The sequence below is a fragment of the Penaeus vannamei genome, chromosome 23 (assembly GCF_042767895.1).
Source record: "Penaeus vannamei isolate JL-2024 chromosome 23, ASM4276789v1, whole genome shotgun sequence".
NCBI lineage: Eukaryota > Metazoa > Arthropoda > Malacostraca > Decapoda > Penaeidae > Penaeus > Penaeus vannamei.
In genome coordinates this window covers 27720415-27732914 of record NC_091571.1, presented here as the reverse complement: position 1 = coordinate 27732914, position 12500 = coordinate 27720415, and the positions used below count along the sequence as shown (strand labels likewise).

Below are 12500 nucleotides of genomic sequence, written 5' to 3'. Positions count from 1 at the left end.
CACAAACCACTCTGTCGGTATCTTTCACACTTATTCAGCAATTTATTATTATATATAGAATACATCTAAATCATTATAAAATTACTGGAATAGTAATATTCAACTTACCTCTTTGGGAAGTTCTATTTCATTTTGCTTCAACTGAGATTTCTTTGAACTACGTGACTCTTTTACTGAAAAAGAAGACAAATTAACAAGGGAAAAATAATGCATACAGTCACTACCTATAAACTTCAAGCTCTTTTGTACTTTAACTTGATTACAACCAAAATTAACACCAATATGCATCTCAATATACAATTAAAATGAAGTACATGACAACTAAGAAACTCGACACAATATGAAATGACTGCCTGTCCCTATCATGTGTAAATTATCTATATCCAATCATCTACTGATCAACTAACATATTAGCTTAAACATCTGATTTTGAAACTTACTAGGAGACTTCTTCTCTTGTTTGACATCAGCCAGAGCCTTAGTGGGCGGCGATGACATCTTTGAGGTAGTTTCTTGGGCAGGAGACTCGGATGGAGGGGCTGCAGCTGGTGCTTTCTTGGGCGAGTTGTCTATGTCTCTATTCTTTGGAGGACGCCCTCTCTTCTTTGGTGGTGGGCCCTGTTGATGGAGGAAAAGATAAGAGGGGGGGTTTGAGCTGTGATTAAGCAGGAAAGAAAAAACAGAGGCTTCCCTTTTGAGATAATCATACAGGTCTCTCTTGGAATCGAGAGACTGCTGATTTTAGCACAGCGGAAGACTGGTGACTCAGTTACCAATCCAAATTTGCAAGGGCATTTTCATGAATAATATCTATTCCATGAAATACCATTAACCCATTAGTGATGGGTAAAAATTTTGTCACGTTTACGTATGTGCCGGCTTGTTGGCGCGCACTGGCAGTTTCCCCTGTTTGCGCCCGGCTCGATCAGTAGTTTGCGAGCAACATATAGCACCTAAAAGCTTTTATTTTTCTAAAATCTATAAAAATATTAAAATTTTGAAGGTTTACCTTCACTTTAGGTGCCATTGCCTAAAATCTTTACCATATAAATGAAGCCGCTACTAGTGGAGAAAAACAACTTCCGTCCGACGAGCCAGTAACACGGGAATGGGCATGGCATGATGCCCCCGGCATTTGGTCCAAAACAGCCATGGCATGTACGTACGTGACACCCGGCGCCAATGGGTTAATACACATTTTTTCAGTTCTTTATATGTAAATATTGTCAGGTTTATAAAACATAGCTCTCCTTAAAATATTATGAGCTTAAAAATGATAAAACTATTATAAAATCATACAGAATGTAAGAAATTTCTATATAAATGCTATTATCAATGTTCACTGTCTACAACTTATCTATTTCTTCCAGACTATAAACAAACAAAACAAAGATAAAAGTAATACCATCTGCTATCCAAAGTAGCCAAAAAATTCTCAAATGTATGTACTCAAAAATACATACAATTTTGGACAGCTATACCATACATGCAGAATCAAAATTACAAGTGGGGGAAGGTAGGTAGTGACCACTGCCTTTCAAAATAAAAGGACACCCCTTCTCATCATTCCCAATCAAGAACTACGGCCTGAGTAGGAGCAGCCTTCCAAGAATTTACTATATTTTATAACATCTCTATGCACCTCCATTTCAACCAGTATCACTTCCTACAATCACATTATAACGTGTTAATCAGCAAACTAAATATTTTTAAAACATAAATAAATAAAATAAATAAAATGGATAAACTAAAAGACAAACATAACTATAACCATAACTAATTATAAATATAGATTTATTTAAATATAAGCATGAATATAAATTCATAAAAACATAAATATAAGCTTATATACATTTAAATGTGAATATAAATATAAATGTATCAACAAATACAAATATAACTATAAATATAAATTTACACAAGTATAAATTTATATAAATATAAATTTATATAAATATAAATTTATATAAATATAAATTTATATAAATATAAATTCATATAAATATAAATTCATATAAATATATTCATATAAATATAAATTCATATAAATATATATTCATATAAATATATATTCATATAAATATAAATTCATATATATACAAATTCATATATATACAAGTATAAATCTACACAAATAAATTTATACAAATATAAATATAAATATAAATATAAATATAACTGAAAATATAAATATAAATATAAATGTAAATATAAACAAATATAAACACAGTATATAGTAGATAGTATAAAAAAAAAATAGAAAATAGAAAATAAAACATATCAAATAAAGATATGAACTAAATAAAAACACAATAAAACTAAATACATATATAAATGAACACATGCATACATATAAATAAACAGCTTGTTTGAAGAAAAAATTCTACCTGGTTAGTAAAACTATAACCATTACGAATGATTACAAAACAAAGATTTGACTTCATGGATTGATTAAAAATAGAACGAGACTCACTAAATGAATCTTTATTTGCACTTTTAAAAAAAGTTCTTTTGATTAAGATTCCTTCTTTAGTCTTTCATAAAGATAAGCATTTATGAGCTCATATTGTTCCCCTCAACAAGGTATATGGAAGGCCATTCTTTCATGCTTAATGTAAATTAATATAAAAATGAAAAAAAAAGTGTAAAAAAGCATATTCTGAATCTTGCAGAAATTTGAAATTGTTAGTCCATTTTCTTTTTCTCAAATTGAAAAAAAAAAAAAATCAGGTTATACAGGCCTATGTCAAAAAATATATATATAAATAAAACTCGAACTTACTGTTGGGGTGGGCATTTCTTCCGGCACTGCAGGTGACTCTGCTGGCGCAACTTCCTCTGACCCGGAGAGGGAGAGTCTTTTTCTTGGCGTGGTGACAGGTGCACTGGGAGTACTTTTGACTGCATTGCTAGTTTTGGTAATTGAAGGGGTACTTGCAGCCTCTGCAACTGTGACAATATGTACCATAAAGTAAATATTGTTCTTTTGCATAATTTGCTTATATTACAAATAAAAGTAAGTACAATTACTCATTCAACTTCATAATTCCATTCTTTATATAAAATAACTTATCTCAGTGCTACCACTCAAAAAGGCCAAATTTTGCTGAATGTGCACAGTAATAAGCAAAAACTATAATCTGTCACGTAAACTTTCATATCACGATATACATGTTCCACTACATTTACGACAGTGGATTCTCTTTTGAAGATAACCATTAAATGAACTAAAGTGATCATTACTACAGAGTTGCAATATCAATCAAACTTATCAAAGCCCAATTGCAACCTATGGTAAAGAACTTTCGGCTTTAATGCAAGTGTAAAGTGTGGTACCATATTTCTTAAGACAACTTTGTGAAGAAATCTAACAGAACATTATTTACTGTTCAAGAAAACAAGTGAATGAAAGCCACAACTAGCATAAACTTTACTTATTGTAAAAATTCTAGAACATTTACAACAAATCCTGTTTAAACTTACATTTAAAATAAGTTACAACTTCTATATATTCTGGCATAGTTCATTTTGGTTTCCAAACTGCAACCCTGTGAGAGCAACTCTCCACAGATAGACTTGTAAATATTCTTCACCTTATAACAAACATCATCTATTCAAAGAAGCAATAGCCATCTATTTATCCTCTTTCTTAATCAGAAGTTGAACCTCCCTTGACTTGCAAGCTTAGGAACAGACAGGTACAACAGTAGCAGATTTTCCAAACAAACACAATAATTCATATCCTGTGCAATATTCCTGATGTGGATACAATTTGTATACGAATTAACCTAGATCCAGGCTCAACAGACTTACCCCACTCATGCCAGACATCTAGTCACATCACAATGAGCCAGGCCCAAATGAAGGTGCCAAGTATCCATGCCACATACAGTCAAGTCTGTTATAAACTGTGCTTATTAATGAAACTGCTCTCAAGTTTGGTGCTGACTGTGGTGACTGAGGAGATACAGCACCTCGAGAGTAGGCCTGGGGTCCCTTTCTAGCCTGATTTCCAAAGCAATCACAGAGTAAATGTATGCTTCCCCCACTTCTAATTTTCTTACTCAAAACAGTTGAATGTGCATAGTGCCCAGCTTGTGGCTTGGTATGGCATGGACAGGTTCAGTTCAGGTAGGCAAGAAATAAGAGTTGTGGTGCAACAGCTGGCTTAATGGTAGCAATGTAAACTACCAACCACTACATTCAAATTAGCTCCCAACTGTCAAAGACGACACCACTGGCTAGGGAGGTTCAGCCTGCATTTCACTTTTGTAGAAGTTTTACATGAAAAAATTCCTCTTTTCGGAATCTTTCTGATCATCTAATCATTCACAAAAACAATTCAGAAAAAGTAACTTGCAACCTACCTGGAACAGGAGTGGAAGGTGTGCCTGCTGCTGCTGACGGTGGGCGGGAAGCATCTTCACCTTCATCTAAGAACTTTTTAGGCTTTATTAGCCTCCCACTTCGACTAACTTGGGGTTCCAAAGATTCTCCAGATTGCTGTAATACAGATAATATAAATTACATATCAGGTTGCAGAAAAAAATCTAGATACCCAATCTTTTTCTTCTTTGTTGCCATCCTTATCAGATCACAGGAAAAAAAATCTTAAGCCTTGAACTTTCATTTTTGCTTGTTTTTATATACTAGTGAGTTAACCAGATTTCCCAATAGCACACTTTAATGAACTAATTCAGAGACAATTGTAGCATATTCTACTGAAAATTGAGAGACTGGTGATTACAGGTCTCATAGAGTAACTATCGGCTCCATTATATGCCATGTTCAGATTATTATTTGCCACATTCATATAAGTACTTGGAGAAAATTATTTCTACTTGCTTTTCTCATATTCATATAAAAAATTATAGTATGATGAATTCATAATGCACAAGGCATAAATATCCTTTGATACTGATATGAGATCTTTATACCAATGCTCTTTGTTGCTTTTATCCATATTCCATCCAAACTTTCAAAAATTCATGAAATTGAACTTTATTATTACTTATAAGCAAGAATTACCATCATAGTCACAAATGGAAATACTCATCAATTCCATTTTAGTAAAGTTTTTCTGCCTTAGTGCTGTTAATAAATATGGATCTTCAAATGACTTGTATCTTATCTTTTCATAAAGCTCATCATTACAAAATTGATCATAGGGACCACCACAAAAAAATTGAAGATCTCAGGGGGTCACATGACCAATTCTTTTAAAAACAAAGCTATACAGCAATGCTTAGTCTTGTCCTAGCGCCACTTACTAGTTGTGTACATAAACAAGTAAAACAAATATCTGATGTTCTTCACATGGCTTAATGAAAAATAAAACCCAGGAGCCCTTCACTAAAGCTGTAGAGTAGGAAATTATAGTTCTATAAATATGTAGATATTAAGAATAAATTTCATTTACCCCTTATTTAAATAAATGAGATGCATGACTATCATTGATAAACAATACACAAGTTCACAAGCTATATAATTTTCACTGTATATCATAGAACTAATACTAGCCCTAAGCTTTAAAATCATTAACAGGCATTTGGAGCTTCATATCTATAAACAAAATATATATCATTACTTTGTGAACACTAATACATACCTAATATGTGAAATAAATAAACAAATGAATAAACAAACAAATACACAAACAAATTAATTAAATATAAATAGATAAATACAACAAAGAATAAAAAGAAATTAATCTATTTCCTTACCTACCTGTTTATCTACTCATTTACTTATTTATCTATTTATTCATTCTTTTATTTATTGAACTATTTATCTATTAATTTACTTATTCATCTCCTTACCTATTCATTTACCTATTTTTTCTTCATTCACCTATTCAAATATAAAAGCTAAACCAAATTTAACAAAGCTACTTATTTCCACTTCACTTCCCTGTACAGCATACACGAAAATGAAACACAGCCATCATAAATACCTGCTTTGGAGTTTCTTTTGGAGTTTCTTTAGCTACAAGTTTTGACTGTTTATTTTCTTTTGGAGTTTGCTTTGGAGTTTCTTTGGGTGTTTTCTTAACATCAGAAGATGCCGCTTTCTTGGCTGGTGTCTCTGAAGCTATGTCGGAATCCTGCCTTTTTCTTTTTCTTCCAGGTTTTGCCCCTAAACATGAAATATCAACTTATCAGTTTTCCATTCTAATCTAATTTGCTGGCTTATTTCAAGTTTCAATTACCTGTCTTTTCTAATAAAATTTTCCATTAATTTGAGACTATCTCATAATATTCTAACATGATTCATAAGAAATCAGGAAAGATTATCATACTGTTCTCTAAAGAATATAAATATAAACTAAATATCACACTGCTTCTTTTTCCAAGCTTGAAGACAAATGATTATCTCTTTACATTCCACATTTTCAAAATGAAAATCCATAAATGAAGATAAACTGGATAAATAATCTTAAACTTAACTTCCTAATATTTCCTACAACATGCACTTTAAAATACAAAACAAAAAAATCTAGTTCTTTTTATAAATATCAAAAAACAAGCATGTTCCATAAAGTCTTTGTGATACCTACTCTTCCCATGAAGTTGATAGTTCCTTAAAAGCGAGTTTTTTTTTTGCAAAATGACCTTCGGATTATAATGAGAAAGTAAAGCCAATGACTACTGTATTCTGCACATTCTTCTGCAGGTTACAATCTTTGAAAAACTGGAAAGACTAAAAGGAAAAGAATTCCCAAGATTTTCCATCTAAGAAAAAAAAAAATCTCCCCATTCATACCTTTCCCTGCAGACTCATCGATAACTAAATCTCCTACATCCTCATCAGACTCTTCAGACTTAACATCTGTCGTCACTGCTGGTGTCACACTTAGGGACTTTCTGCCGGGCTTGGCTGCAGGGGTTTTTGGGGTACCAGGGAGGGAGGCTGAGGACACGTCTGGTGGTATGGGCTGTGAGGATAGAGAACTCATTTTAAGGTTTGTTGCTGGGATAACCCCACAATGCACTTTTTATTGCTAATACTTCAAACTTACATCACAAACTCCTTCTCTTAATGGAATAAGCTTTGCAATGAAGCAACTAAAATCTATAAAATGGGAAATATATTAAAAATAAAAGCCTGTAGGAGAAAAAAAAAGAAAAAAAAATCATACAAATTTAACCTATGAGACACCCGTCGCTAGTGGGTTAAACAACCAAGTCTATCTGTTCTCACCTTTTCATCCTATTTCTTTAATCTGACCCCTACAATCTAGGTAGTGTGACCATCCTGTCATAAAAATCTAGGTCAACTTCTTTTTTATTCAAAAAGAAAACAAAAATGCAAAAATAAAAATCTAACTGGATCAAATTGCCTATCCTGAGCAGTATTAAAGATATCATTATCATAATCTACACTCCATTCTTTTGACATTTATACTTCATGCTCTACACACACATTATCAAAAGGTATTAATGCAAAGCATATTTCATGAGTAAATATACCTAAAACCTCTAAATGTTCTTTTAACTTCCATGAACTCATGTCTAAACTGCTATATATAACAATTCACTCCATGATGTGTATGAATCATTCCCATCAAGATATAATCAGAGGTGTGGGAGTTTCCACATACATATACAATACACTAGGCTACTTAATTCTAAATAACTGCAGACCCTCCCTTTCCCAGGGACAGTCCACCTGTATTTCATATCAGTTCTTACAACATATAAAATATTTAATGCATTTTGTTTGAAAGCTAGTACCTTTTCTATCCCATTCACCAAAAGCTTTAACCCATCATCTTGAGTTCATGTAGTGTTTGGTGAATTGTCATGCAGACAGATGTCTCCCCAAAGAGTCAATAAGTAGGCCCTTGTGACCAAACTATTTCTACAATCCTTGATTTTTCTTTTCACATGCTATTAACCCATTAATGCCTGTATATTTTGAAACCAAAAATAAAAGATTCCGAGCGGCTATAAAATCGGCGGGCGGACGTAGCGCACTGCTGCGTCGGAGCGCAAACCCCGATACAGCGTTACACTGATACATATGATACTGTCTCATATGTGGGACACCCATCGTTAGTGGGTTAACCCACTGGAACTAGGTAAAATACCAATGTCATAAAAAAATTTGGCTGAGGGCTAGGTGACAAGAATATGCTGCCATGGAAAAATTTGGCTGAAGGCAAGAGTGACAGGGAATGATTTGCCATTAGACTCAGTGGACACTCAGGTAGGGCTCTTGCATTATTTCTACCAGTAAATGAAAGTGAAATGTACCATCTGTTCACCATGGCTGGAAAAGTCTAGACATGAGAGAGGGCACCATTTACATGATCAGGATTTTATTCTTCCCGCTATGACCAGCAGTACAGGGTGTGTCAGAGAAAATATAATAAAAAAACACTTTAAAAATGAAGAAAAATAACAAAATGTTACTTATTGTTATTGTTACCTAGAGATATGATATGGAGTCTGTGCAAAGAAAACTTTCTTTTACCATCTTGATACAGCATATTAAATCATTAATATCACTTTGCTGATAGACACAGCTGTAGCCATAAAGGAAAGCCTAACCTTCATGACAAGCACATGTATATGCATAATGACTCACTCAAGCAAGCAAGCAAGTGGAAAGGACTGGCTGTAAACAGCGAACACCCTGTCGGAAAAGCTGCCAGCAGTCATTGGCATGAGTGCAACACAGAAAATTCTGGCAAGGTCAATATATGGATATAGACCTTGGAAAATGGAAAAACACTTATGAAGAAAAAAAATTAAGTACACAGCAATAGAGAAGCAAGGAATCTTGATAATATACAATATCATTTGTGTGGGCCAAGCCTAGAAGCAACACATCCAAGAGAATTGTCACTCATCTAATGCCTGTATTTTCAGATATAAGCAGGCAGCAAGGATCTAACTGGTTAAAATACTACTAAACAAATCTAAAAGATGCCATGAATATTGATACTTTTATTATTATGGAATAAAAAATATGATTACTATTATGTTATTCAAATACTAATAATAAAGTATCAAAAATCTTTTGGAAAATCAAAGAAAGGGGTAAACACGAGCAATAGGTACAACTAATAATTGATTCCTTAGTAACTAGGCATTTGATGATCCATCTACGAATAAACATAATTAACTTAGTGGATCTGGATTGCTTCACTGCCATCATGCGGCCCAAATTATGGGCTTTAGGCTTACCTGAGCAGCCACTCTGTCAGGTGTGCAGTTTGTAGGCTGGGCGCACACGAACAAGCACAATATTATTTTCTCTTTATCTGAGTAAGAGTTTTTAGCTTTTTTGCCATTTTCCCAAGTCTGAATTTATCACTTCATTTACTTTATCCAAATAGTAATGGGCTGCTTTCCTTGCATAGACTCCGTATCATCTCTCTAGGTAGTTCCTAATTTGGTGCAACCATAATACTAACATTTTGCTATTTGTGTAACTTATTTTTTTCTTAACATTCTATTTTCAGTAATACAACCTGCGCCACAAGTCACAGAAGCTAGGAATAGGATCCTGAGCATGGAAAAAGCGTACTTCATGGAGCCAGCACACTTACTGGGATGGGTCATAGACACTACATTCCACACTCATTAATCAATAGGAATAATGCAAAAGCCTCTTCTTAAATGGCAAATGAGTCTAATCACCCATGAGCTTTCTGAACTCTTGGTAAGTCCTTCATATCACCCCAGCCTTCACCTGAAATGTTCACGACATCAAGTTGTGTCATCCCAGCCCAAAGCCAAATTTTCCCATGATGGCATGTTCATGTCAATTGCCTCTCCAGTCAGATTTTTTTACTACAGGATGGTCACATCATCCAGATTGTAGGAGTCAATAAACTAAAATTGCCGTGGGCATGCATGCCATGCCATCCATGCCCAATAGGTTAGTTACAATGCAGGGTTACCAGAAAATATCTCCAACTGATTTCTATATCACATGAAACTTACTATGCTTGGGTCTAGACTTGGATTATTTACAATCTGCCACAGGCCTTCATTGAAGCCCTTCCTCTTCTGTGGTTTCCCAAACTTCTCTACGTGGGTTGAGTAAGGGAATAGGTCATCTGGTTTCAGCAAAGCCCTGAAATCAAATTTTGGGATATAGTATACAAGAATTTTTAGAGTATCAATATTTTAAGGGCATGAATTGATTAACACATGAACAGTCTTTACTGCAACAAAGACAGAATAAGATGCAACTGAGAATAAATATCTTAACAGCACAAGGATGTATCTCTGATGAAGATATAGTTGACACCAGTATAATACATCACTTGCATTCAAGACATTCTTTCTTGTTCAGACCTTGTATAATGTTGACTAACAGTTTAAAAATCTAACACAATGTTAAATGCGAAGACTTTTTTTTTTTTTTTTTTTTTTTTTTTTTGCTAGCACTGTCATGCTGTTAATAAGATCTGACAGATCTTGCAATAACAAGAGTAGCAAGATTTAACCCTCATTGTGTCATAGTCCAAAGTCCTTAAATTAATATTTGACTGAATAGACACAATAACTAATACATATACTCCTTGGTAAAATACTAAAAAAAAAAAAAAAAAATGCACGAAGAATTCATTCACATGCTGTCACGACAAATACCAAAGGTGTTACATTTTCATTAAAAACAAATAAAGGTGTTTATGTCAATCGCACAGCCTTTCTTATCTATTTGAAAGTCTGTCGGCAAGACACAATTTGTTCTTAGCTCATGTGTATTTTGACAGCAATACCTTCCTGATGCCATTTTTCACGAGCTGAATTTCATGCAAAAATTCAAACAACTTGATTCAAACAATAAAAAATTTTAACGGTGATCTTTTCATCTTACTTTCACTGTAATAGTTGTGTGGGTTACTTACGTCTCATAAGTCCCATAAAACAGGACTGGATACTTTTTTAGTGGTTTGCCAGATGGATCTTCTTCATAGGGTTCAATCTGACGGAAAAAATAATTACAAATCAGTATTTTCTATTATCTGAATTCATAAAATTAACCATACCTTTTCAGAATGCATTCACCTTCCCCTAATATAAAGATAATTAGCTAAAATAAACACCATTCCATTATGAATTTTGGTAATCATTCAGAAAAGGACAGTGATGATAGAGCAAATTAATGTATTGGTCATAATGTATCAAAAAAAAAAAAAACATTACTGTATATCAAGGACAAATGCAAAACTGTTTGACTTAAAGGTAAGCCCCTAATCAGATATTGCATGTAATCCATGAATCTGTGCTTAGTGATTTCATGGCCTCTCTACTTCTCACCCTAGCAATGATCAACAAACTTCAAACAAGTATTTTCAGATAAGATTAAACTTATAGGCCTGCCTAGCAATATATCATCAAATAAGGAAAATAAGGAACAAGTTCTAGTTCTATTCAATAGTAGTGTGATGTAGATTGTTGGCCTTTGTCAGAGCCTACAGCACTGAGGCCGTGTTACTAATGAATACAGTCCCATACAAAATAATTACTTATTCTGGGAAAACTATACACAATCTTATTCTAGAATTAGCCACTGTCGGAGAAATCACTTCTCAAGACTCTACAGTAAAACATAAAGATATATGAAAATAATTCACTTAAAAAAAAAAATTACAATTGATATCAATAATAACATTATTGAACATCCTTTTAACAAGAAATCTAGATCATATTCCACAATATTTTATTACCTTCTTATACTTCACCACTCTGCAGCCTCAAGATTACTAGTAAAAGCCAAGAAAATTAAAACAAAAATTTATTAAATCAATGCCGCCAGGAAAAAAGGTTTGGCAAGCAGTCGTGATAATGGGATTGTTGGCGTGCATCGGCAGTTTCCTGTTTGTGTCCGGCTCGTTTGGTAATTTGTGAGTGACATCTGGTACCTAAAAGCTTTTATTTTGCTATAATTTATAAAAACATTATAAATTTAAAGGTCTACCTTCATTTTAGGTGCTATTGCCTAAAATCTTTACCAATAAATGAAGCTGCTACTATGAGAGAAAATAAACTCTGTCTGACAAGCAAATGGTCCACAACAGTCATGGCATGTACGTACATGCCACCCGGCAGCTAGTGGTTAACTAAATTGGTAATTTTAGCAGATGTGGAATTTTTGTTCTTCCTTTATCATTCTCCTATCCCTTGTTATTTTGGAGAAACCATGAGGAACCAGGAGTTACAGGAAGGTGGCATATGCAGCAGTCCCCAAGCAAAAGTTTATAATTTCAAAATGTTCCAAACACCAGCCAATAACCTTGGGGGATCCCATCAAGAATCAGGGGTTTGGGGTGGGGGGATATGAGAGGAATTGTTCATAACAAGCATTTCAAAATTCAAGCCAAGAATTCTACCTTAGATAAAAATGAAAGTAGATAAAAGGAAACCTCCAATCCAACATTTGGTCACAGGAATTCGACAGAGCATCGTGAGAAAGAAACGAATGGACCCCATCCTAAATACATAAAACTGAAATTGCCAAAAGAAAAGAAAAAAACTGAC

General features: G+C 33.6%; 1 protein-coding gene across 3 annotated transcripts in view; it reads right to left on the bottom strand.

The window, feature by feature from the left end:
• LOC113826550 (hepatoma-derived growth factor-related protein 2) overlaps nucleotides 1–12500 on the bottom strand; it is a 44718-nt gene that overhangs the window by 29943 nt on the left and 2275 nt on the right. For 2 of the 3 annotated variants that reach the window (XM_070137849.1, XM_070137851.1), the window contains exons 2-9: nucleotides 10868–10944; nucleotides 9954–10086; nucleotides 6763–6934; nucleotides 5954–6135; nucleotides 4368–4503; nucleotides 2783–2949; nucleotides 441–618; nucleotides 109–173 (exon numbers count right to left, since the gene is read on the bottom strand). In XM_070137849.1, the coding sequence (XP_069993950.1) occupies nucleotides 109–173; nucleotides 441–618; nucleotides 2783–2949; nucleotides 4368–4503; nucleotides 5954–6135; nucleotides 6763–6934; nucleotides 9954–10086; nucleotides 10868–10944 (1110 nt within the window). The remainder of the gene's footprint in view (nucleotides 1–108; nucleotides 174–440; nucleotides 619–2782; nucleotides 2950–4367; nucleotides 4504–5953; nucleotides 6136–6762; nucleotides 6935–9953; nucleotides 10087–10867; nucleotides 10945–12500) is intronic. The other variant, XM_070137850.1, reaches the window with a different exon arrangement.